Source organism: Mobula birostris, chromosome 25, assembly GCF_030028105.1.
Source record: "Mobula birostris isolate sMobBir1 chromosome 25, sMobBir1.hap1, whole genome shotgun sequence".
In the NCBI taxonomy this organism is placed as follows: domain Eukaryota; kingdom Metazoa; phylum Chordata; class Chondrichthyes; order Myliobatiformes; family Myliobatidae; genus Mobula; species Mobula birostris.
Genome location: NC_092394.1, coordinates 7,598,356 through 7,624,017, shown reverse-complemented (window position 1 = coordinate 7,624,017; position 25,662 = coordinate 7,598,356). Strand labels below are relative to the sequence as shown.

The following is a 25,662-nucleotide window of genomic DNA, read 5'->3' as shown; positions in this document are numbered from 1 at the left end:
ATCTCTATCATTAACTAGTTTTTTGAACTTTTCGTAAGCTCTTCTCTTCTTGACTAGATTTATAACAGCCTTTGTACACCACGGTTCCTGTACCCTACCATCCTTTCCCTGTCTCATCGGAATGAACCTGTGCAGAACTCCACGCAAATATCTCCTGAACATTTGCCATATTTCTTCCGTACATTTCCCTGAGAACATCTGTTCCCAATTTATGCTTCCAAGTTCCTGCCTGATGGCCTCATATTTCCCCTTACTCCAATTAAACATTTTCCTAACTTGTCTGTTCCTATCCATTTCCAATGCTATGGTAAAGCTCTCTCCCACTGAGAGATCTAACACCTGACTAGGTCCATTTCCCAATACCAGATCAAATACAGCCTCTCCTCTTGTAGGCTTATCTATATAGTGTGTCAAGAAACCTTCCTGAATATATCTAACAAACTACACCCCATCTAAACCCCTCACTATAGGGACATGCCAATCGATAGTTGGGTAATTAATAGCTCCCACACCAACCCTGTTATTATTACACCTTTCCAGAATCTGTCTCCCTGTTTGCTCCTCAATGTCCCTGGTGGTCTAAAAAAAAAACCCACCCAGTCCTGTTCCTAACTTACAGCCACAGAGACCCGTAGATAATCCCTCCATGACTTCCTCCTTTTCTGCAGCCATGACACTATCTCTGATTAACAGTGCCAGTCCCCCTAACCTGTTTTGCCTCCCTCCCTGCCCTGAAATGCTAGTGAAACCATTCAAAGGACTGTTGGGTTTGAGCTCAGACCAGTTCTAAAACTTTTCCTTTGGTGAGGCCATTACTTATATTCGAGAATACAGGCCCATTATAAATCACAATAATGCCAGTTTTCCATTATGTTCCTACAAGTCAGTATTTAAGGCAGTACTTTTGGTTCTAAAGATTATGAAAATAAAAATCATTTAACTGCAGCTTCATTCTATGTAAAACTAGGGAATCTACTGACAATAGTTTAATTTTTAAAAACTCAAACTTTTGTGATACTTGCAGTAAGAAGTGGTGGGTTTGAAGGTTATCAAAAAGCATGAGATGTGCCAAGTAGATCTGAAATACACTAATCTGACTGGAGTTTTGAAAGAGAACGTTTAATCTTAAGGTTCTAAAGAATGCCAAGACGAGCCAGAATTGAATTCTGCCAGAATTTGGAGATTTCCTATTCTAATAATAGTGAATTTTCAAAAGGTAATGATTGGTAAAATTTATTTTTAAGAGTTAATTTTCTGCACACTGAACTTTAAATCAATGAGACATTTATTTGTAATCTTTAAAATTAATGCAATTTGCAACTGTATATTGTATCAAATAGTAAAATCATAAACTGGACATGATGGTGTAATTAGAGCTGGTCCTTTCAGATGGATCTGTTCTATTGTACTGAAGCATTGTCACACTTCTCCTAAATAAGTGACTACAAATAATGAAGGGTTTAAGGTTGTATTGTAGGTCGATACCCAAGACAGAACCTCCATGGGTTTACATTTTGATGAACAATTTGTGTTTTCGATTTTAACATCAACTGTAAAATATCAGATAGATGCTTATTAATAACAAGCTGAAGCAAGAAGCATATGAGTGTGGGATAAATCACTTTATTTAGAATTAATCCAGATGGAAGTTGGAAAGAGAGGAGTATTGTACATTTCTTACACCATGTACTTTCCCTAGCAAAGCAAAAAGCACAAATAATAAATGTAAATTCAGAAGAGAAATCGCTTTATATCCAGAATGTCTACATAACCAACATAATTAAAAGTACACATTTTGGGCAAGTGTTTTGATTTAATTTCAGTGAAATTGAAACCTGTCTCCCCCTGAAACGAGCAACTAACTTTTACTGAGAGCAATACTGAGCAATCAATGTTCACAGCTGATTTTGCTCCTCAACAGAATGAAGTACTATTTGATTGTGTAGCTTAAAGCATCCATTTTAATTATGATACTGTCATAAGCATATATCTAAGTGTGAAAACTCAGTAACTCTTAAAATTCTCAGCCTTGCAATGGTCTGCCCATTGCTTCCAAGGATTTTGCAACTGAACACTTGTATAACAATCATATATAACATTATTTTTTTTAAAAATGTCACATTTCCTATTTCTTTTAAATAAAAGTAATCCAGCAACAAGTAGTAATCTGTACTATTCCCTCCTATGTTCTACAGTGTTTATGATCAGTAGAGCTGGTTTAAAGCTGAAAGGGTGAATTCCCTGTTACTGTACATTCTTTGTGACCAACTTGGATAATTGCTTCCTTTGAGAACGATCACATCCTTTGTATAAATGTGGCGATTATAGTACAAGTGAGCTGAATCACAAACTAGTGAAAATTCGCAGATGTTGGAAATCAAAGTAATACACACACAAAATGCTGGAGGAACTCCACAGGCCAGGCAGCATCTATGGAAAAGAGTAAACAATCGCCATTTTGGACCGAGACCCTTCATCAGGTACAAGTGAAAGTTCCTTTTTAAATAAAAACGAAAGCATAAAATGCTTAAAGTAAAATTTAAGAAAGCAAATCAGGAATTTCTATACTTTTAACATAAAATTTTATCTCAGAGTATTGTAAGGCAGCATGGTGTTCAGTTTTTTTTAAAACTGTGAGATTTATTGTGACCTCTTTCCCAGCACCAATCTCAATTTCCCTGAGTGTTACCATTGGACAGGTGAGGTGGGATCAAAATAATCAGCTGGTTAATCCAGTCCAACAGTGCTGGTTTCCAAACTAATAATACTGTTGCCTGCCTGCCTAGCATTGAGTAATGTGCTGCATGGCCAAAAGACATAAAAGAATTTATCTTGGTGGTCTGTAGTGAAACTGTCATAAATGTGGGATCAACTCAGTTGATTGAGGTAAGTGATACTTGATGTTCCCCCTGAAAGAGGAAGTAAAAGAGACAAATTGAATTGTGGAGAAGGCCCAGCCTAGTTAGAAATATGATCTTCACCAATATACATAAATGTATGGGGAAGTTACTGGGGAATACACCATTATCCTAGCATTGCCTTTTGAGTAATTCTCTATTAGTTTAATTTGTTTTAACATCTTCTGAAAGTAGACAGTACATGTCCTTGATACAGACTAAAAACTTTACTTCTAATTAACTAATATAGTACAATATTCCTGAGAGGGATTCAAAGCTAAGTTTTGATTTAAATTAACTCAGTTGAGCTGGACTGTCTTTTTGCTGCCTTATCCTAGTCCTATCCCGAACAAAACGATTGCTGTTATAGACAGATCAAATGATTTTTGATGGTGGGGGAAGGGGATTGTTATCACTTACCTCAGTAATGTCTACCTTGGCAATCTGAGTGTAACACAGCACTGTACCGACATTGAAGATTTGACAGAACTCATTCAGCGTCCATGTACTGCCTCTCTCTAACATGCTAACTTCATTACACTTTTGAAATTCTAGCACTTGCTTTTTGAAGAAGGTTTTAAATACCATCTGGTCTGTCAGTTTATACAACTTTGGCAGCTTTAAGGTAGCAGCCTTTGACTTATGTATCTAACACCAGTTACTACAATAAAAATCACATCAACACACTGTCCAAAGTATCAGCTGTAACCAAATGTAATAGTCTTGGAGGCCAGACTACTGCGTAATTATTGTGCTTAAAATAATGCCCAAGATGGAATTGGTAATTTTATTAAGTTGCTAATTGCACCACCTTAGCAATCCTGTGCCCTTGGATTTCTGATGAGTCTACCACAATTAATTAGGAATTCATCACAAGAAAATGCACCAAAAATGTGTGGGCATAACAAAATTACAAAGAGGAGAAGACTTTGGAATAGATGGACAATGGTTCTCAGGAATTTCTGTGAATTTCAGAAATACTTAAAAATAGCAGCTACAGATAATGCCTGTAGGTAATACTATTTCCGGATTGGTAGGGGTTACGCAATATTAAAGAATACATTTAATATACAAGTTTCAACAATCAAAATATTCCTGTTTACAAAATAAAGCATTTCTTTATTTATCACTTGTTTTTATTACCAAAATCATTTTAACAAAAATCTTCCCAAGAGTTGATAAGTTTTGGTTGCACATACAAGCTGCTGTTGGTCATCAGCAGGTCAGTAAAACTGGAGGTGGGTGGAGGTTGCTCCATTTCGCCAGGGCTGAACATAGTCTAGGATGACAGTCCGGCAGAGGGGGCACGTTTTCTCTTGATTAAACCAGAGGGAAATACACTCCTCGCAGAAAATGTGCTGCAGCATAAAAATAGAGAGAGTTCAAAGGTCTAGGTAATTAATCCCTCAAAATTCAAACTTTTTTTTAAAAAAAAATCCTTTTACCTGACAAACAAGGAGAATTGGCTCTCTAAATTCTGTCTGGCAGATGGGACAAACATCTCCTGCTTCACTGCATTGATGCTTGGTGGCTACAATCCCACAGTGCTTCAACAGAAAAGGTTTTGGTTAATGCATACATGCCTACCTGCCAATTTACCCAAATTAAACAACCATTTAAAATAGTTCAGGAAACAGTTTCAGTGATGTGGCTGGATGTTCTGGCTATTCGCTCACATGGAAGAGTACATTTCTAGGGAACAGACTAAGTGGCCTGCTCTGACAGGCATTGGCATCAGCAACATTACAGCATACCACCCAATTTGCCTAAACCATCCAGTATTTCAGCTAGTCCCAACAACCTGCTCTTTTCTTATTCCATACAAACTTTCAAGTTCCCATCCAATTTCTTCCTGAAAGCAAACAGAACTGCAACTCCACAACTTCATAAAGCGTTACAATTTTTAAAAAAAAAGTTGGTCATGAATCTGGATTGCTGGCCAATCATTTTAAATTTGAATCCAGTGCTGAAAGTTCAGATAATTTGAAAGATCATTGCTGTTCAAAATGTTAGGTCCTAATTTAATTATTTTTCAAGCTCCAAAAAGAACTGTAGATTCTTGTAACTGAAATATTACTGGAACTGTTACTGTAAACCTAACCAAAAGGCTTGTGGGTGGTCAGTTGCTGAGTATATAGAGATCATAAGATCTTCACCCATTAAGGAAATCAGGGTTAGTACAAAGTAGCAGAGGTGTAACAGATCTGTCATCATCTTATTGAGTGGAAACCTAAGCACCACATGGCAAATGGCCAATTTTGTGTTTCTCACTGCGGGCTTTCCATCCATCCTAAAAGTGTGCTGAGTATAACTGAATGCAAGTGTCTTGTTGTGGCCCAACTACTGTTTAAGAAGTTACAATATAACCTTATTATTATTTTTTTTACTCCATGCCGCTGTTTATGATATCCAGCATCCCTTCTGTATTTTATTTCTCAGCTTGCTCAGCTGCCGTCCATAATAATCAACCACGCAGCTCCATTTGGTCCACATTGCCCCTCATTTTTGTGAATGATGAGGTGTAAAAGGCATTAGACTTGACAGAGCAAACATCCTTCTCTGCAATTAAGCTAATAACCAGATCCCAAGATGCTGTTAAGACAGACTTTGAGATTCAGGCAAAATGTGAACATCTCTTCCACAACAAACCTGACTGTTTAGTTTTGTCGGTTCCATGTATAAGCTGAGCTTCTCATCGGCTTTGATAAACACAAGAGATTTTTGTCCTGTAGAATGGTCTCGGCCTGACTGTTCATTCCTCTCCACGGTTGCTGCCTGATCTGTTGAGTTCCTCCAGCATTTTCTGTTTGTTCCTCTGCTTTGATTTATGGCATTTTTAACAAGATGGGTTGCAGTTCTCTAAGTGGCCACAAGATGGCAGCTAGCCAGCACTATAGCAATATCTATAATCACTGCATAACTGGATAAATGTAACATTTCAGTACTCTGAGGCAAGTTGTCATGCCTAGTTTAGTGTTGGTCAGTATACTCTTCATTCTCGTAAAGGTGTCTTTTACCATACCTATTCTTCTTTTGATGTCCATGTTGCACCTGCCATCTGATGTCACCCAACATCCTAAGTAGCAAAAATTCTGTACTTGTTTCATGTCTTCCCTGTTTATTTTCAGCCTGCAGATAGGATTCTCCTTCTTTTTGGATAGCACCATACATTCTGCCTTTTTGCAAATGATAGATAGACCCATTTTTGCACTTTCTTGAACAACTATATCAATTAAGTTTTGTAGTTCTTCCTCCGTACTTGCAATTAACACAGTGTCATCTGCATATCTGAAATTATTGAATTTTTCACTGCCAACTTTGATTCCCAAGATGTCTCTTATTTTTTGTAATATTGTTTCACTGTACGCATTAAATAAATCAGGGGAGAAAACACACCCTTGTCTAACGCCTCTCTTGATTTTCGTAAACTGACTCACTTCTCCATCTATTCTTACAGCAGCAGTTTATTCCCAGTACAGATTCCTGATTAGGCGGAGGTCTTTCAAATCTAGATCTAGAGTTTCCTGTAACATTTCAAATGACTTATTGCGCTTCACTTTATCATATGCTTTTGTGTAGTCGATAAAACAAACAAATCTTTTTGCACTTGAATAGCTCGTTCTGATAGTATCTTTACCATCAATATCGCGTTTCTTGTACCTTTGTCTTTCACAAAACCACATTGTTCTTTACCTATTTCAGCTTGTATCTTACTTTTAGCTCTTGTCGTCAAAATTGTTAGAAGTATCTTGACTCATTAAACTTATGGTCCTATGTAATTCACATTCTATTACTCCAGCTTTCTTAGGAAGAGTGATGAATACTGATTTTTTCATCTCTTCTGGCAAGAATAGGGATGGCAAAAGACACCTTTATGAGGATGAAGAGTATACTGACCAATACTAAACTAGGCATGACAACCTGCCTCGGATACTGAAATGTTACGTTTATCCAGTTATGTTACATGGATCAGAATGTTGGACAATATCTAGTAACATGAGGAAATGAATTGAAGCAGCAAAGATGTGGTTTTTGAGGAGGATGCAAAGAACATCATGGCCAAAACGAATATCTAATGAGGATGTCATGAACAGAGCAAACACAAAAAGAGAAATAATGTATGAGATCATGAAAAGGCAACGTAACTTCATTGGACATGTGATTAGGAAAGAGGAGTTAGAATGCACGGTAATTATGGGAAAGATCGAAGGGAAGAAAGCAAGAGGAAGGCAAAGACAAATGATGATGGAGACAGCAGCCAGAGAACTGGAAATGAATACCAATGAATTGATCCACTTGACCCGAAACAGGAGTGTGTGGGCCATGGGAGTCAAAGCTCAAACTGGACACGGCACCTGATGATGATGATGATGACGATGGTGATGATCGCTGCCCGAAATATAATAAAAGGGATAAGAGCGAGTGTGTTTCCGGTCAGGAAACAATCATATTTACCTACCTGTTTACGGAAAAAACTCTGCAAAGCCTTCCTGAAACTACTCCACCAATTGTAGATTCCAAGGAGCTGCGAATCAAACACAAAGAGGCCAAAAACTATGTTTAAAACTATTTCTTTCCTTCAAATCCCATCTCATCCCAAACTTATATTGGTATATTTCAAGTGGTTCCTGGCAATGGCATTTAGGAGATTGAAGTGGTGGGGAACTGGTTGTTACCTAGTCACAGAATTAGACACACTTTGTGTTGAAAAAGCAAGACAGATGGCAACAAATCTTCCCCTCTGATTAAACTACTCTGCTACTGTGAGAGATCAGTGCAGAGAATGTGTCAAATACACTTCATTCCTGTCAGCAGAACTGTCAGGCCATCATCCTAATTGCTGAACTGCTGAGTCACTGAATCAACACTCAATAGTTTCATTAGAACAAACTACTTTCGCTCTGCTCTGTCAACACCTGGTGACAAACATTTTGATATAGCTATTTGTCTTTAGATTCTTCTATCTTCTTGTTTTTAAAAAAAAACTTTCCCAGAAATTTACACTGTAGATGGATCAGGTAAGTATCAGATTCTGCACTTTACCTACTCTGATAAGCTACTGAGTAGCAGGAATACAGACACCCACTGGGAACGAAAACCAAAGCTATGAGTAACACACACAAAATGCTGGAGGAACTCAGCAGGTCAGGAAGCATCAATAGAGAGGAATAAACAGTTGACATTTCAAGCTGAGACCCTTCATCAGGACTGGAAAGGAATAGAGCAGAAGCCAGAATAAGATGGTGCAGAGACACCCATATCGAGAGATGCAAGATATTGGGGCAACTTCAAGTGGGGGACAGACGGATAAGGAAGTTCACAGGAGGTTTTTATTTAAATTCTCTCAATATTTTCACTGTCTCATTTCTGAATGATAGGCAGATGGATGAAAGCCAAATGGCGGGCTATGTAGGAGGGAAGGGTTAGATTGACCTCAGAGTAGTTAAATGGTCGGTGCAACTTCGTGGGCTGAAGGGTCTGTACTTTGCTGTAATGCTCTACAGAAATTGGGAACTTAGGACAGCAACAGCCGCATAAATGAGGAGGGTCCAGGCAATTGGAAATACAGTAAATTAACAAGGAAGGCCAAAGCAATTAAGCAGGGTGGCAACGTAGTTAATAATAACTGGCGTGCGAGAGGAAAGAGCAGAGATATGGTGGGTATACAGGACTGTAACACTAAACAGCAACAGTGGGGGAAAATGGTAATGAAACAAAATTAAAGGCTCTTCATCCGAATGCAAACATAATTCATAAATAGATAAATAAATGGACATCTGTATATAGGACTAGTGTGGATGGGCCCCTTGGTCAGCAGCAGCCAGCTGGGCCGAAAGGCTGGTATGGAAACACCAAAGGCCTTGAATGGAAAAATCCTACAAGTTAGTGGACACAGCCCAGTCCATCACGGGTAAAGCCCTCCCCACTATTGAGCACATCTACATGAAACACTGTCATATGAAAGCAGTTATCTTCAGGGACCCCCACCACCCTGTTTACACTCCTATTTCTTACGTGCCTTTTCCATTCTTAAATCCACAAATCTGGCATATATCCTCATATTGTAGTCAGTGTTGAAGAACCATTGAACAGTCAAAACTACTAACTCCAAGAAGAGGTGCCTAACCAAGGCACTGTTTGGAAAGGGTAAAAGATGCCAAGGCCACTGAGGGAGAGCAAGCCTGTGTCCTGCCCTATTGTTATCCCTCAACCCTCAACCAACAGAGGAATCTGTAGGAGCTTCCTGCATTCAAACTGGCTGTCACATCTTTAACATTTGAACAGTGGCTACATTTCATTGACTGAAAGCATCTAGAATTAGCAAAGGTCACCATAAAAAGGGCTTCACTGGTATAAGGGAATGTTTAAAATTCTATATTCTATCTGAAAAATTAAAAAGGAGAGTCAATGTCTGACTTTCAGTCAAATAACAGATTAAACTGGTATTTACATTAATCACTATCCAGAATATTTTCATTTTGAAATCTTCTAAATTATATGGTTTTCAAAGATTTATATTCTACATTATAGTATTATATTGCACGACTTGTCCCCTTTTGCACATTGTCTGTCTTTAAGTACATTAATAAATTCTATTTTATTTCTTTATTTTCCTGTAAATGCCTGCAAGAAATGAATCTCAGGGTAGTACATGGTGACACACCTGCGTTGATAATAAACTTACTTTGAACTTTGGAAGATTTACTTTGTAAAAGTTTATCTTCCCTTTACACAAGAAAGTAAGCAAGTATTTCCCCTTACCTTGAGTATGAGGTAGAACGAACTTAGCAGAATACCCAGAGTCCAGATCAGGGAACCATCTATTTCGTTTTTTCCAATCAGATACCAAGACCAAACGGGCATGGGCACCAGGGAGCGGTGAAATTGGTTCACTTCTTCAATTACCATGTACCACTGACCCTTATGGGAGGAAGAATTTAAAAAACAAAATCAAATCCTGATACCATCACAGTCAGCAACACACACACACTGCTACTGGAACTCAGCAAGTCGGGCAGCATCTAAAAAGTCGACGTTTCATGCCGAGACCCTTTATCAGGTCTGAAACGTAAGCTGTTTGTTTCTCTCCACAGATGAAGCCCCAGCCGAGGCAGCATGTTGTGTCCTTGAGCAGGGCACTTAACCACACATTGCTCTGTGACGACACTGGTGCCAAGCTGTATGGGTCCTAATGCCCTTCCCTTGGACAACATTGGTGTCGTGGAGAGGAGAGACTTGCAGCATGGGCAACTTGCCAGTCTTCCATACAACCTTGTCCAGGCCCGCGCCCTGCAGAGTGAAGACCTTCCAGGCGCAGATCCATGGTCCCGCAAGACTAACGGATGCCAAATAGATGATGCCTGGCTTGCGGGGTTCCTCTAATAGTTTGTGTGTTGCTCCAGATTTCCAGCACCTGCAGAATCTCTTGTATTTATGATCTGACACTCTCCCATTGCAGCCTTTCTGTAGTTACTTCTCCGTGTTATGTATTGAGCAGTTTGGAGGACTTTTTAAACTTGTTGCTAAAACAAAGGTAATTAAGAGATGCTAATCCTCACCATTCTAGAGTCTGAAACATACTGCTTCCCAAAGCTGATCAAAAAAACTACAATAAAACAATATGGACACATACGATATTATTTTACAAGATGCTCCAGCACTTGACATTTCATGCAGTTTGCAGTGAACAGTGTTAAATGTTTAAGCACGCGTCGCATCTTGCCCATTACAATATATTTTTATTATGACAAGCTGCAGTAGTCCTTTAAGGCACAGAATATTGTAGGTTGAAATCCACTTGTCACTTACAGAGTATAACTGGGAAGCTTGAAACATTTAATATTGTGCACAGATGAGAGATACTTTATTGTTTATGGTAAGTAAATCATTACTTATTATTACTTAAAACCTACCAAGACAGCTTTATATAGTTTTATTTTGTTTTTAAGCAGCCAATTGTGATATTAGTGACAATAAACGTTTAACAGGAAACTCATTCAATAATTTAGCTGTTAATCGTATTTGGAATGTTACATGGGTCAAGGTTTTCTAACAGTCTCCATCAGTCTTCCTTTGAGTTACCATTTACTCAAGATTTGAGATGTTCCAGTACATTTCTGCAATACATCCCTAAAATCAATCAATAAATACTTTGATTTTACAAAAGGAACTTCCCAGCATTCAATACTGTCATCAGTTGTGGTTAAGTGTGTCAATCACGTCAGGGTTTTCTGAACTCCCATGAGAAAGCTGAGCACGTTATTTACTTTTAGGTAGGTACATCACCAAAGATACTTAGGAAATTTCTAAAGATATAGAGGCAGCTACATTAGGGTCATTTAAGAGACTCTTTGATAGGCACATGGATGAAAGAAAAATGGAGGACAATGTAGGGAGGGCAGATTTAAATTGATCTCAGAGTAGGTTAAAGCATTGACACAACACCTTGAGCCGAAGGACCTGTACAATGCTGTATTGTTCTATGCTTTCTGTTCTACATACAGTAGAGAGCATTCTAACTGGTAATGGAGGCTCCAATTCACAGGATCACAAGAGGCTCAAATTAAAGTTTATAGTCATTCAACCATATACAAGTATACTGCCAAATGAAACAATGTTCCTCTGGTCCAAGGTGCACCACAGTAGACGTAAACTCACACAATGTATAAAGTAATATTACCACAAAAAAAAATATTCCGGACTATGAGATTTAGTATATGGTGCATTACGACACAAGTTAAAAAGTAAACATTCTAACGCACTAACCTGTCATACATGATGGGATCTGGGTGTGGTACAGAAGGTTGTAGACTTACCCAGCTCCACCATGGACATAACCCTCCCAACCACTGAGGGCATTTTCAATTAGGCAGCGTCCATTACCAAAGATAGTCCCCATCTGAGACACAACAGCTAAATGATGTGGTAGCCCAGCAATCATGCAATTGCTTTACAGCACCAGCTGTAAGATCAGGGTTCAATTCCTGACACCCCCTGTGAGGGATTAGTATGTTCTCCTTATAACTGCATGGGTTGCCTCAGTTTCCTGCCACATTCCAAAGATGTATGGTTAGGGTTAGTGAGTTGTGGGCATTCCAAAAAAAAAACACGGCAACACTTACTTTTTCAAGGTATTGAATATATTTCTTATTTTAAGATTAAGTTATTTGTCACATGTATATTGAAACTTTGAAACCTACAGTGAAATGTGTTGTTTCCATCAATTACTAAGATGTCCGAGGAAATGCTGGGGAGAGCCAGCAAGTGTTGCTATGCTTCTGGTGCTAACAAAGCATGCCCACAATTCATTAACTACAGCCCTATCCCGTACATCTTAGGAGCATCCGTAGGAAATCATGCGGTCACGGGGAGAACGTATAAACTCCGTACAGACTGCAGCGGAATTGAACTCTAATCACTGGTGCTGTAAAACTTTGAGCTGACCATAACTAATTGTAATTCACAATAATTTTTAAAGTTTACTGCACTGAACTGCTGCTGCACATAACAAGTTTCACATTATACGTTAGTGATAATAAAACCTGATTCTGATTCAATGGAAGTCATTGAAGTAGACATATAAAGAGACACCATCTGCTGTGAATTTTGTGAACAAATAAACATCAAAGTTTGTGAACATCAAGTTTTCAGGAAAAGGAAAAAAGATTCCAAAGCAGTTCACAAACAATTGTTGCAGCACAAATTTTATGAATAATAATTCATAGCTGGACATGCACACAAAATAATCAAAGCTTATTGAATATAAATTCTTAAATTTCTAATTCCAAAATGTCTTGTGTCTTCATTACAGCACATTTATCAGGAAATCTCACCCTAAACTAGAGCACAACAGTCATCAAGTCTTAGACCTGGTCCCTGTTGACTGTGTTACCCAGTGACTTAGTCCCATCTCCAGCACCCTAAACCTTTTCTATCCATGTACTTATCTAGACAGCTTTTAAATGTTGCTAATGTGCCAATCTCTACCATTGTTTCTGCAGTTTACACACTACCCTTCACATGACGAAGCTGCCCCTGATGCCCCTTTTAAATCTCTCACCTCTAATCTTAAAGCTTTATGCCCTCTCATTTTTAACACCTCTTCCCTTGGAAATGATTATGTGCCTGCACCTTGTCTATACCCTTCTTGAATGTTTATACCTTTTCAAAATCACTCTTCAATCTTCTACATTCCAGGGAATAAAAACCTAATCTGTGCAATTTCTCCTTGTAACTCAGGCCCCTAATCCATGAAATATCCTAGTAATTCTTCTCTGCATTCTTTCTAGTTACTAACATCTTTCCTATAATAGCAGAATTAAAACTGTAGACAATAATCTGAGTGTGGCCTCACCAGCATCTTATATAACTGCACAAATTCTCAACTCCTGTATTCGGTGTCCTGACTGATGATGGCTAGTGTGCCAAATACATTCTTCACCATCCCACCTCCCTGTGACGCTGCTTCCAGCCCGGTCCATCACCTCCCCATCATTGACCACATCTACATAGAGCGCTGTCGCAGGAAAGCAGCATCCAATCTCACAGTCCCCACCATCCAGGCTATCAGCGAGGTGGTACAGGAACCTCAGGACCCACATCAACGATGAACTGTTCCCACAACCTACAGACTCACTTTCAAGGACTCTCATAGTCTCAATATTTATTATTATTATTTTGTTTGTCCTTTTTTTGTTTCTTTGCACTCACTGTGAATACCCCCAAAAACGTATCTTGGGGCTGCATACAGTAACATCTGTACTTTGATATAAATGCACTTTGAACTCCCAAGTCCTTCTGTTCTATAACGCTCCTGAGGGCCCTAACATTCACTGTTTAAGTCGTACCCTGGTTTGATCCCCCAAAATGTCTCACATTTATCTGGATTGAAAGCCATGTAATTTTTCATAACCTTCTACAATGTGAACAGCACCAACTGTTTTAGTATCATCCACAAACTCACTAACCACATCCAAATCAAACAAATAATGTCCCAGCACTGACTCCTGTGGCACACCACTAGACACAAGCCTCCAGCCCGAGAAAAACCCTCAACCATCACCCTCTGCTCCGACTACTGAACCAATTATGAATCAAAACCATTCTAAAACAAAAATTCAGAATGTGGAGCATATCTGTGACAAGTACAAATGTATTGTTTGCACAATAGATCAGCAACCAAGAATAATTCTTTCTTTTCAAATCTTTTTAATATAGATATATATTATATATATAGATCGAAGTAACAACACTTACAATGCCTCAAAAAAAAATCATCTTAAAGATTGAAAACAAAATTTTGTGATAACAAAAAAAAAACCTACTGAGCAGAAAAGTGAGAAAAAAAAGAGAACCCATTAGGTGTACAACCCTGGAGCCATGCGTCATACAAAAAGCTTCTAAAAATAAACATCAAACCGCCAGCAAGAAAAGAAAATATACTAAAAGAATTTACAATTAGATTGTGGAAAAATTATATCAATTATCTCAAATGATAATAACGAGCAAATGAGCCCCATCTTTTCTCAAAATCAAATGAAGGTTCAAAGGTTCGACTTCTAATTTTCTCCAAACTAAGACATAGCATCACTTGAGAGAACCATTGTGACAAAGTGGGAGCTGATGTATCCTTCCACTTCAACAAAATGGCCCTCCTAGCTATCAGTGTAACAAATGCAATAACATGTTGGTCAGACACAGAAATACCATGAATATTTTGAGGAACTGTTCCAAAAAGCACAGTTAATTTATTAGGTTGTAAATTAATTTTAAGTGCTTTAGAAATTGTTGAGAAAACCGACTTCCAGAACTGTTCCAATATAGAACAAGACCAAAACATATGTGTCAGTGTAGCTATCTCAGTTTTACATCTATCACAATGACTATCAACATTAGGAAAGATTTTAGAAAGTCTCTCCTTTGTCAAATGATAACGATGTACAATTTTAAATTGAATCAATGAATGGCTAGCACAAATTGAAGAAGAGTTAACCAACTTCAATATCTGCATCCAATCCTCCGTCATAAAAGTCAAATTAAGTTCCTTTTCCCAATCCTGTTTAATCTTAGACAAAGGACGCTTATCCCATTGTAATAATAAATTATAAATTCTTCCAATAGAACCCTTAATCAAAGGATTCATACTCATAATAGTATCTAACAAGTCAGCCTCCAATATGTAAGGGAAATTACTTAAATATTTTTGTATGAAAGAGAATATTTATCAGTTAATTGTTCAAAGGGCATCAATCTATCTTCTTTAAATAAATCCAAAAAAGAATTAATACCTTTATTTTTCCAAAGTAGAAAAATTGGATCACTCAAAGAAGGATTAAAAAAGTAATTTCGGTAAATTAAACTACAAAGTTTAAATTTTTTAAGATTAAAAGAATTACGAAACTGGAGCCAAATTTGTAAAGAATACTTAATCACAGGATACAAGTTTAAATTAACAACTTTACCTAATTGCATAGGTAAAGGAGCCTCCAATAACGAAGTTAAATAAAACTGTTTTACAACTTTTAGTTCCAGATCTACCCAAATTGGCCGATCACTCTTTATCAACCCAGTATAACCAAAGAGACATATATCGCAGATTAACAGCCCAATAATACATTCTAAAATTAGGCAAAGCAAGACCTCCATCCTTTTTCAATTTTTGTAAATGACATTTACTAATTCTTGGTCTTTTATTATTCCAAATAAAAGATAAAATAATAGAATCAATCCGATCAAAAAACTTCCTAGTCAAAAAAACAGGAATATTCTGAAATAAATATAAAAATTTTGGTAAAATCATCATTTTAACTATATGAATATAATCAACAAGTGAAAATGTAAGTGGACTCCATCTACTAAATAAATACTTCATAGAGTCTACTAATGGAACAAAATTGGCTTTATAAAGATCCTTATATTTTTTAGTAATTACGATACCTAAATATCTAAAAGAGTCTAAAGCTTTAAAAAGGAGTATTATCATATATAGAAACACAATCATTTAAAGGAAATAATTCACTTTTACTAAAATTAATTTTATATCCTGAAAAACCTCCAAACTCATTAAATAATTTTAACAGGGCAGGAATGGATTCGTCAGGGTTAGACATATAAATCAATAAATCATCAGTATAAAGAGAGACCTTATGCATGGTCTCATTCACAAAGATCCCATGGATATTTTTAGCCTCACGAAGAGCAATAGCAAGGGGTTCTAATATTAAATTAAACAACAAAGGACTTAATGGACAGCGTTGCCTTGTCCCCGTGAAAGCTGAAAAAAAGGAGACCTACGATTGTTAGTGACAACAGTAGCAATAGGGGCTTTAAATATCATTTTAATCCAATTATTAAAATTAACACCAAAGCCAAATTTCTCTAAAACATTGAATAAATATTTCCATTCCACTCGGTTGAACGCTTTTTCAGCATCCAAAGATACAACACATTGTGGAATTTTAGAAGAGGATGAATATATAATATTAAGTAGTCTCCGGACATTTGAAAAGGAATAGCGACCCTTTATAAAGCCTGTTTGATCTTTACAAATAATTTTACCCGAAATATTCTCCAACTGATTAGCCATTATCTTTGACAAAATCTTAGCGTCAACATTCAGTAATGAAAGAGGTCTATATGAAGCACAGTCAGTGGGATCTTTATCTTTTTTAAGAATTAAAGAAATAGAGGCCTCTTAAAAAGTAGAGGGTAAGTCACCTTTCACAAAAGAATCCTTAAACATTTCCAACATATACGGAGAAAGCAACTTTCCAAATTTTTTATAAAATTCTACGGGATAGCCACCAAGTCCTGGGGACTTACCAGATTGCATTGAAAAAATAGCTTTATGAATTTCGGCTTCAGTAATTTGAGCATCGAGAATCTTTTGATCCTCAGCTGAGATTTTAGGAAAAACATTCTTTCGTAAAAAAGCATTCAGTTTAGAGGAATCTAACGGACATTGAGATTTATATAGCTCAGCATAAAAGTCTTGAAAAATCTTATTGATTTCCTCATATTCCTGAGCTAAGGTACCATCTTTCCTATGAATTTTCATGATTTGCCTTTTGGCTGCAGCCATCTTTAATTGAGATGCAAGCAGTTTATTATTTTTATCTCCAGACATATAAAATTAGCTCTTTAACTTAAGCAAATAAGCTTCAATGGGATGAGTTAATAACAGGTTATATTGTGATTGAAGTTCCACCCTTTGTTTAAATAAATCAGTATTGGGGGAAATAGCATAAATATTATCTAAATCTTTAACTTGTTTTGAAATTCTATCTAATTCTGCTTTAGTTTGTTTTTTAAGTTTAGCTGAATAAGAAATAATCTGACTGCGTAAAAATGCTTCAAATGCATCACATATAACTAATTTAGGCATACTCCCTATATCATTAAAAAGAAAAAATTCTTTTATCTGGGTTTCAATGAAAGTGACAAAGTCAGAGTTTTGCAATAATGTCTGAGACATGCGCCAAGGTGGGCGGACAAGAATGACATCATCAAATTCAAAAGACAAACTCAGAGGCGCATGATCAGATATAGCAATAGCGTCATATTTGCAGGTTTTAACACTAGGCGAAAAGCGGGAATTGATTATAATATAATCGATCCTCGAATATTTTTTATAAACATGTGAGAAGAAAGAATATTCTCTATTGTCGGGATGAAGATACCTCCACAAATCAATCAACCCAAAATCAATCAAAAAAGAATTAATAAATGACACAGATCGATTTGGAAGTCGCTGATTGGTTGAGCTCTTATCAATCATAGGATTTAAACAGCAATTAAAATCCCCACCCATTATGAGCAAATATTCATTTAAGTCAGGCAGTAAAGCAAATACCTTTTTAAATAAAGGAAAGGATCATCTAAGTTAGGAACATACAAATTAACCAAAACAACTTTCCTATTACAGATTGTTCCTTTAACAATTAAAAATCTACCATTAGAATCTGATTCAATATCCTCTGGAATAAATATATTAGGTTTAATGAAAATAGACACGCCTTTTGTTTTACTCTGAGAGGTAGAAACCATTGCAAACCATTCCACCATCTAAAAAATCTATTTTGACCTCCCGCCCTGATATGTGTCTCTTGAGCAAAAGTTATATCAGGTTGGAATCGGTTAATAACTTTAAAAGTCTTCTTTCGTTTAATAGGATGATTCTAACCATGTACATTCCAACTTATTATATTAATCCGTTTGAACAGCATACTATAATTTCATTCTACTTTATACATGCATAGAGCACATACCAATACAGGATGATCAAAGATGGCGGTGATGAAGAATACAACCAAATAAAAAACACGCATGCTCCGGAACCACCCAATGGGAAAAAACTCCTGACTCTAAACCCACCCACCCACACCCCGAAACCCGAAAGAGGCAAGCGATCTGCGATAGAATTCAAAGCTGCTGACTGCTCCGTCTGTGTTTTCTTTCCCTCCCCCCAGTTAGTAAAAAAGTAGTGACCTTGTGAAAAAGACAAAGTCTCAGCAAAAAAAGGTATTTACATTCCATCAACTAATAAACAAGAAAGAACCAAAATAATATTATCTCTTAGAGAGAAAAACCAGCGCCATGTTTAAGTTTAATATTAATTCCCTAAAAAAGCTTTAAATTCAGTTATAAAATGTTACAATTAAACAGAAAAATATATAAAAAGCCCTATTAGTAGGAAAAACACCAATTAGCTACGAAGTATTAAATTAAATGAACAAATCGCCTTATCTTCTTCCCTCAGTCATAGAATGTCCAGAGATCATTTGTGCAGAGATACTTAAACTGTAAATCTTTCCAAAGGAAAACCAATAATATGCAATAAAGAACAACTCCCCGTGTTCTTTAATTAGTCTCTCGATGAAATATACAAGACACCTTCATAAATCTTCTTTCCAAAATGCGAATAATATACAAATAGCCAAACAGCCTTTCAGATGGATCATTCAATAGCGATGTCGGTGACAGCGGCAGGTAAAGCCTGAACAAAATCCAGTGCAGCTTTTGGATCAAAAAAAGTACCAGGAAGAGAATTAGGAGGGAAAATTTTAAGTTTTCTCGGATACCTCAGAGACGGGAAAAAATTCTTATCATATGCTTGTTTCATTACCAGGGCAAATTTTGATCTTTGTTCCATTATCTCTCTTGGATAATCTTCATAGAAGCAGAGCTCAGATTCCATAAATCTAAAAACTCTGTTTTCTTGCCTGTCGCATTATTTGATCTTTAATTTTAAAGTGATGAAAGCAAACCAGAACAGATCTTGGTTTACTAGAGTCCTTCGATTTCGAGATAAACGCCCTGTGTGCCCTTTCTATAGCAGGCGGCTTTGATAGAATGGTAGGAAATAGTGTGGAAAAGCTTACCAAAGTAAGCCATTAGATCTCCATCTTCAGTTCCTTCCTGCAGCCCAACAATTCTTATATTCCTTCGTTGAGACTTAGTTTCCAGGTCTATAATCTTATTTTGATATCTTTCCAAATGAGTTGTAGCTTCAGACAGCTTTTGCTTAGTTATCTTCAATTCCTCTTCGTGTGAAATAACTTGACACCAGGTCTTTAAGTTTTCCCAGAAATGACTTCATTTCATTACTATTCTTTTCCAGTTGGTCTTTAATTGATCCATTCTGATCCTTAATTGAATTCAGTGTCCGAACGATATCTTCAGCCCACGATGGCATTTCATCAGATCTTTCCTTTTGCACCTTTCCTTTCCCATTACCTTTATCACTAGGTTCAGGTAAATTCTTCCCACTTCTTGTAGACATAGACATATTGACCCCCCTCAAGAATCAACAGATAAAAATTTTAAATTCAAAGCTTAAACTAGGGGGAAAGGAAGAAAACTAAGAGCAGCAGAAAAATACTGCTACTCCATTAGCAGACAGGGCGGTCCCCAATAATAATTAGAGAGATAAAGGAATTCTTAAAATGGACTAAACTTACGGACATGATACTGGAAACATCTTGGTAACAATCATCCATTATAGCAGAGCGTGGCTCTTATGGTTTCTTATTTTTTTTATTTCTGCTATGAACTGAAGGACATAACAGATATTTTATAAACTGTTGTAAACATAGAACAATACAGCACAGACCCTTCGGCCCACGATATTGTGCTGACCTTTTAACCTACCCCAAGATCCCTCCTAAGTTACCCTCCATTTTTCTTTCATTTATGAGCCTATCAGGATCAAATTTAATATCACTGGCATATGTTGTGAAATTTGTCGTCTTTTGGCAACAGTACAATACATAGTAATATGTACTGAAAAATTGAAAGTAAAATAGTTAATTAAATTAGTATAAAAATAAAAATGAAAAAGCAGTGAGGTAGTGTTTTATGGGCTCAATGTCCATTCAGAAAGTTAGCAGAGGGGAAGAAGCTGGTCCTGAATCATTGAGTGTGTGCCTTCACACTTCTGTACCTCCTTCCTGAGGACAGCAATGAGAACAAGGCATGACCTGGGCGATGGGAATCCTTAATGAAGGATGTCACCTTTTCAAGCAGCTAGTACCCATGATTGAGCTGACTAAGTTTACAACTCTGCAACTTATTTTGACTCCCCCCTCCCCATACCACAGTGATGCAGCCCATTAGAATGCTATCCACATTACATCTGTAGAAATTTATGAACCTAAGAGTCTCTTACAAGTCCCTAATGTATTGGCCTCGACTACTACACCTGGCAGGGTGTTCTATGCACTTACCACTCTAAAAAACACTTATTTCTTATTTCTGAGACGCCGCCCCCCACAATAGTCCAATCACCTTAAAATTATGCCCCTTTGTATTAGCCAATTCCATCCTGGGAAAAAAGTTTGTCCGCTTTATCTATACCTGATATTTACATGGTCTTTTTTCTATAAGTTACCTGTATAAAGGTGGAAACATTTAAAAGCCAACTGCTCCCTAAATTGCCACATGCCAGAGGTTGCCAAGCGATTTTCTCACTCTTGCACGATAAGGCTAAACAGTGGAACATAAATATCAGACTCAGCTGTAGCACAAACAGTGTCACAAATAAGCCGACAAAGTCTTTGGGAAACATTGTGGTAGCTGCGGTGTGAACACTTGAGACTTAGCACCAGCTTCTGTCCTATAGCCTCACTTGTGACATAACAATCCAAACAAATTCACATTTGAAGGCTTGCATTGTGAAGTCACTGAGTACCTTTGAGCACAAGTAGAGATCCAGAGAATCAGAATCAGGTTTATTATCACGGACATATGCCGTGAAATTTATTGTTTTGTGGCAGCAGCACATTCCAATACATTAAAAAATTACTATAAGTTACAATAGGACAAAAATGTAGTGCAAAAAGACAGCAAAATAGTGAAATAGCAGTCATTTGCTTATGGACTGTACAGGGATCTGAGGGCATAGGGGAAGAAGCTGGTCTTAAAAAGTTGCGAAACACACACAAAGTGGTGTAGGAACTTAGGAAGCCAGGGAGCATCTAAGGAAAAGAGTGAACAGTCAACATTTCAGGCCGATACCCCCTTCATTAAGGCCTGACGAAGAGTCTTGGCCCAAAGTGTAAACTGTTTACTCTTTTCCCATAGATGCTACCTGGCCTGCTGAGTTCCTCCACCATTTTGTGTGTTGCTTTGATTTTCCAACATCTGCAGATTTTCTTGTACTTGTGTTCCTAAAACATTGAGTGTGGGTCTTCAGGCTCCTGTACCTCATCCTTTATGACAGTAATGAGAAGAGGGCATTTCCTGGATGGCAAGAGCCCCTAATGATGGATGCCAGCTTCCTGAGGGATCACCTTTTGAATACATCCTCAATGGTGGGTAGGCTAGTGCCAGGCTACAATTCACTGTAGTTATGAGGACCAGCCAAAGTTTAGGACTGTTCACCCTAGACTAGTTAAGGTGGTCAAGGGATATTTCATAAGAGGCCATCAATACGATGAAAGATTTTGATTGAATAAGGAGTGAAAACTTATTCCCTGTGACAAGTGGATCAATCACTAGTGGAGTGAGCTTGAATTTCAGTGGTGAATGATCTAGCCAAAGTTTTTTTTTCACTTGACTTTCAGGATAAAATTGTAAAGTTGGCAGAAAGATATAGAAGAAAGTGAATGATCTGATAAGGCCTGTTGGAAGTGAGCCTGAGATGGCAGAGAACAGAGCCAGGAATAAGTCTGATGCAATGCAGTAAACAGCCTATCACCTCCACATCATTCCCTTGCAATCACAGCAGATGTAACCTATCCTGCTACCTGGAAAAATAAAGTTACACAGCACAGAAATAGGACCCTCGTTCTCCTGCATTTATGCTATTCACCATACCTACTTTTAATAATCCCACATCTCCCAATGCTTTGCAATACACACAAGATGCAGAAAGAACTCAGCAGGCCAGGCAGCATCTTATGGAAAAAAGTAAACAGTTGACATTTTGGGTCGAGACCCTTCTTCAGGACTGGAAAGGAAAGGGAGAGGTCAGACAGGAGGATTTAAACTTCTTCAGGGTAGACTTCCCTTGAAGAGACTTCACAGTATAGTAGTAGAATAACAATCACAAGAAAATCTGCAGATACTAGAGATCCAAAGCAACACACACGAAAAGCTGGAGGAACTCAGCAGGCAGCATCTACAGACCTGAATAGATAGTCCACATTCTTAAGGGTTGGAAAGGAAGGGGAGAAGTCCCTATGCTTTGACCGAATACTCCTCCCGATACCTCTTAAACGATGTTACTGTGCCTGCCACCATCACCTCCTCCAACCATCTTTGCATGAAAAATTTAAATGGAAGAATTTAAAACTTACACAGAGAAGTTGCCGACTTTAAAACTGGAATTCTGTTAGGATTCAAACTCTGAACTACCTCAAACTAGTACACCTACCCTCAATTTGAATGACATCAGCGATGAAGGCATTAATAGGACAAGGCACTTGAATCCCATAGAAAGAAACTTCAATATGAAGTCTGCAGTTCCCACGATCCACAATGCATCCCAGAATCCAATAGGATCAACAGAGGGATGAACAAAGATTAAACTGCAAAAGGAAAGAGAAATAAGTTTAAAATTTCTCAAATACCATTCACACCGAACTCAAAGGAATAACTAAAATAGTCAAAAGAATAATTTAGTTGTTTGTAACAGGAATGAATCCAATCAGATCATCAATTCAGTATGTCAAAGTTCTTGCAATCTATTGCCTTTGGGTTGTTCTTCTTTTAAATTAATTAAATATTATATTAGGTTCCCTCTAAGCATGAAGTAGTTATTATCAGCAACCTTGGCTAATATTCTCATAGCTAACCCCCAAGCAATTTTATTTTGATGACACATCTGGTGCCCTGGGACAGTTTTCAATGCTACATACTGTCAGTGTAACTTTATGCAGTACAGCTGTGGTCTTTGCTGCTGTAGCACTGCCACTTCAAGATTTAACGTGTCATGTATTCAGAGATGCTCTTCTGCACATCACTGTTGTAATACGTGATTATTTGGGCTACTGTAGCCTTCCTGTCAGGAACTAGTCTGGCCATTCTCCTCCGACCTCTCTCATTAACAAGGCATCTTCACCCACAGAACTGCCACTCACTGGATTTTTTTTTTGTTTCTCACACTATTCCCAGTGAACTGCAGAGACTACTGTGTGTGAAAATCCCAGATCAGCAGTTTCTGAGGTATTCAAACCACCCTGTCAGGCACCAACAATTATTACACAGGTGAAAGTCAGTTCGATCTCATTTCTTCCCCATTCTGATGTTTGGTCTGAACAACAATGGAAGATGCTTCTGTGCATGGAGTTGCTGGCACATGGTTGGCTGATTAAATATTTGCATGAAGAGCATGTCATATGTGATCTGATAACATATCACACCTAGCCTGAGGGCTGAATGGCCTAGTCCTGTTCCTGTACTCAGAAAGTGATATTATATTTGGCAAAGGTTATGAATAGATATTGTTTAGATATGAATCATAAATTAGTTTCCTTTAATTGAAAGGAACAAAATTCTCTATGTCCCATTCATTAGCATGGTGAAGATCAAAAACCTGTGATTCATCCATTGTGACTGATATCGGTGGGAGGTCACGAACACTGCAGAGCTGCAGTTGAACGGTGTTAATGGATGTGAAATGACATCATCAGCAAAAGTTTGGGTTTGAATCATGACTGTAAGAGCTCATTGATTGGAAATAGGAACAGAAATAACCAGGAGAAGATAGAGCAGTGCTGATCTCTGAATTGTTTGAAACTGTTAGCTAAGTTAGTTACTTAAACCACCCTGTCCGGCAGCAACAATCATTCCATGGTCATATTCATTTGGATCACATTTCTTCCCCGTTCTGATATTTTGTCTGAGCAACCACCAAACCTCTTGACCAGTCTGTGTGCTTTTATATATTCATCTACTACCACATAATTGTCTGATTAGATATTTACATTAACAAGGTGTACACATGTAATAAAGATAGATACTTTAATGATCCCAAAGGAAATTACAGTGTCACAGTAGCATTATTATACATGTCACAGTAGTATATTGAGGAAGTAAGACACATTGGTGAGCTTTCTTGGCCATGACATCTACGTGGTTGGACCAGGAGTGGCTTCTGGTGATGTTTACTTCCAGGAACTTTCAAGCTCTCACCCTGCTCAAGCTCAACACCATTGGTGTAGACAGGAGCATGTGTAACGCCACACCCCCCCACCCCTGCTTCATGAAGTAAATAACCAACTCTTCTGTTTTGCTGACATAGCGGGAAAAGCTGGTATCATGACACCATGTTACTGAGCTCTCCATCTCCTTCTTATACCCCAATTCATCATTATTAGAGTGGTCGGCCCACGATGGTAGTATCATCTGCAAACTTGTACATGGAGTTAGAGCAGGATCTGGCCATGCTGTCATGAGTGTATAGGGAGAAGAGTAGGGGTCTGAGCACTTGGAGCAGCAATGTTTAGAATAATTATGGGGAAGGTGTTGCTGTTGCCTAACACGGAGGTGGCCTGTCCTGGAGCTGGTGGCGTTTTGGTTTGAAGAAGTGGGAAACTTGTCTTGTTCAGTTCTGTTGCTGTTGTTTTTGCTGCTTGTGTTGTGTTGTTGTGTTGAACATTGTGGGCATGCAACGATGGCACCAGAATGTGGTGTGTTGGTTGTTAAAACACATCCTTGGGTGTGTTGGTATTGATGCAAACGACTCATTTCACTGTATGTTTCGATGTGCATGTGATAAATAAATCTGAATCTGAAATGCAAACAAGCAAATTGCTTTGTGTCTGCTACCCCATAAGTGCAAAGACGTCCCCAGCCCCTTTCTTGTTCTCATTTTTATAAACATACCAGTAGAAGAGTGACTGGGACTGGAAAGTGTCGTAGAGGAGAAGGGTAGAGGCTGTTAGAAATCCAAGCAACCAGCCACACTGTAATATAGAGCGGCGCTCCTGAAATAAAACACGCAGAATAGTCACATTCAGTTTGAAGGGGCACAGTTCAAGAATATCATCAGTCACCAATATCTCTGAAATTTGAGTGTATTTACTAGGTAACTCAGAAGGGAATTAGGGATAAATGAATAATGACAACTTATGCAGATTAACTTTGGAATACGTTGATACATTTAGAGGCAAAAGTAAGTTAAAAGGTAGAAACAATTTCAAATATAAAGCAACCTACCTGCAGGAAGACTTGATTTATAATTATCCTGTTTGCATACAGGAAAGTGATCCACAATCCAACACCAACTGCAATACCTAACAGAACAAATAACAGTAAATAAATG

General features: G+C 37.7%; 1 protein-coding gene across 2 annotated transcripts in view; it reads right to left on the bottom strand.

Annotated features, from left to right (window-relative positions):
* Positions 1-1,609: 1,609 nt before the first annotated feature.
* The window catches only part of rnft1 (ring finger protein, transmembrane 1), a 35,924-nt gene continuing 11,871 nt past the window's right edge, over positions 1,610-25,662 (bottom strand). For both annotated transcript variants that reach the window (XM_072242903.1, XM_072242904.1), the window contains exons 3-9: positions 25,557-25,633; positions 25,224-25,324; positions 22,771-22,924; positions 9,660-9,818; positions 7,357-7,422; positions 4,343-4,444; positions 1,610-4,255 (exon numbers count right to left, since the gene is read on the bottom strand). In XM_072242903.1, the coding sequence (XP_072099004.1) occupies positions 4,121-4,255; positions 4,343-4,444; positions 7,357-7,422; positions 9,660-9,818; positions 22,771-22,924; positions 25,224-25,324; positions 25,557-25,633 (794 nt within the window). In that variant the 3' untranslated portion in view covers positions 1,610-4,120. The remainder of the gene's footprint in view (positions 4,256-4,342; positions 4,445-7,356; positions 7,423-9,659; positions 9,819-22,770; positions 22,925-25,223; positions 25,325-25,556; positions 25,634-25,662) is intronic.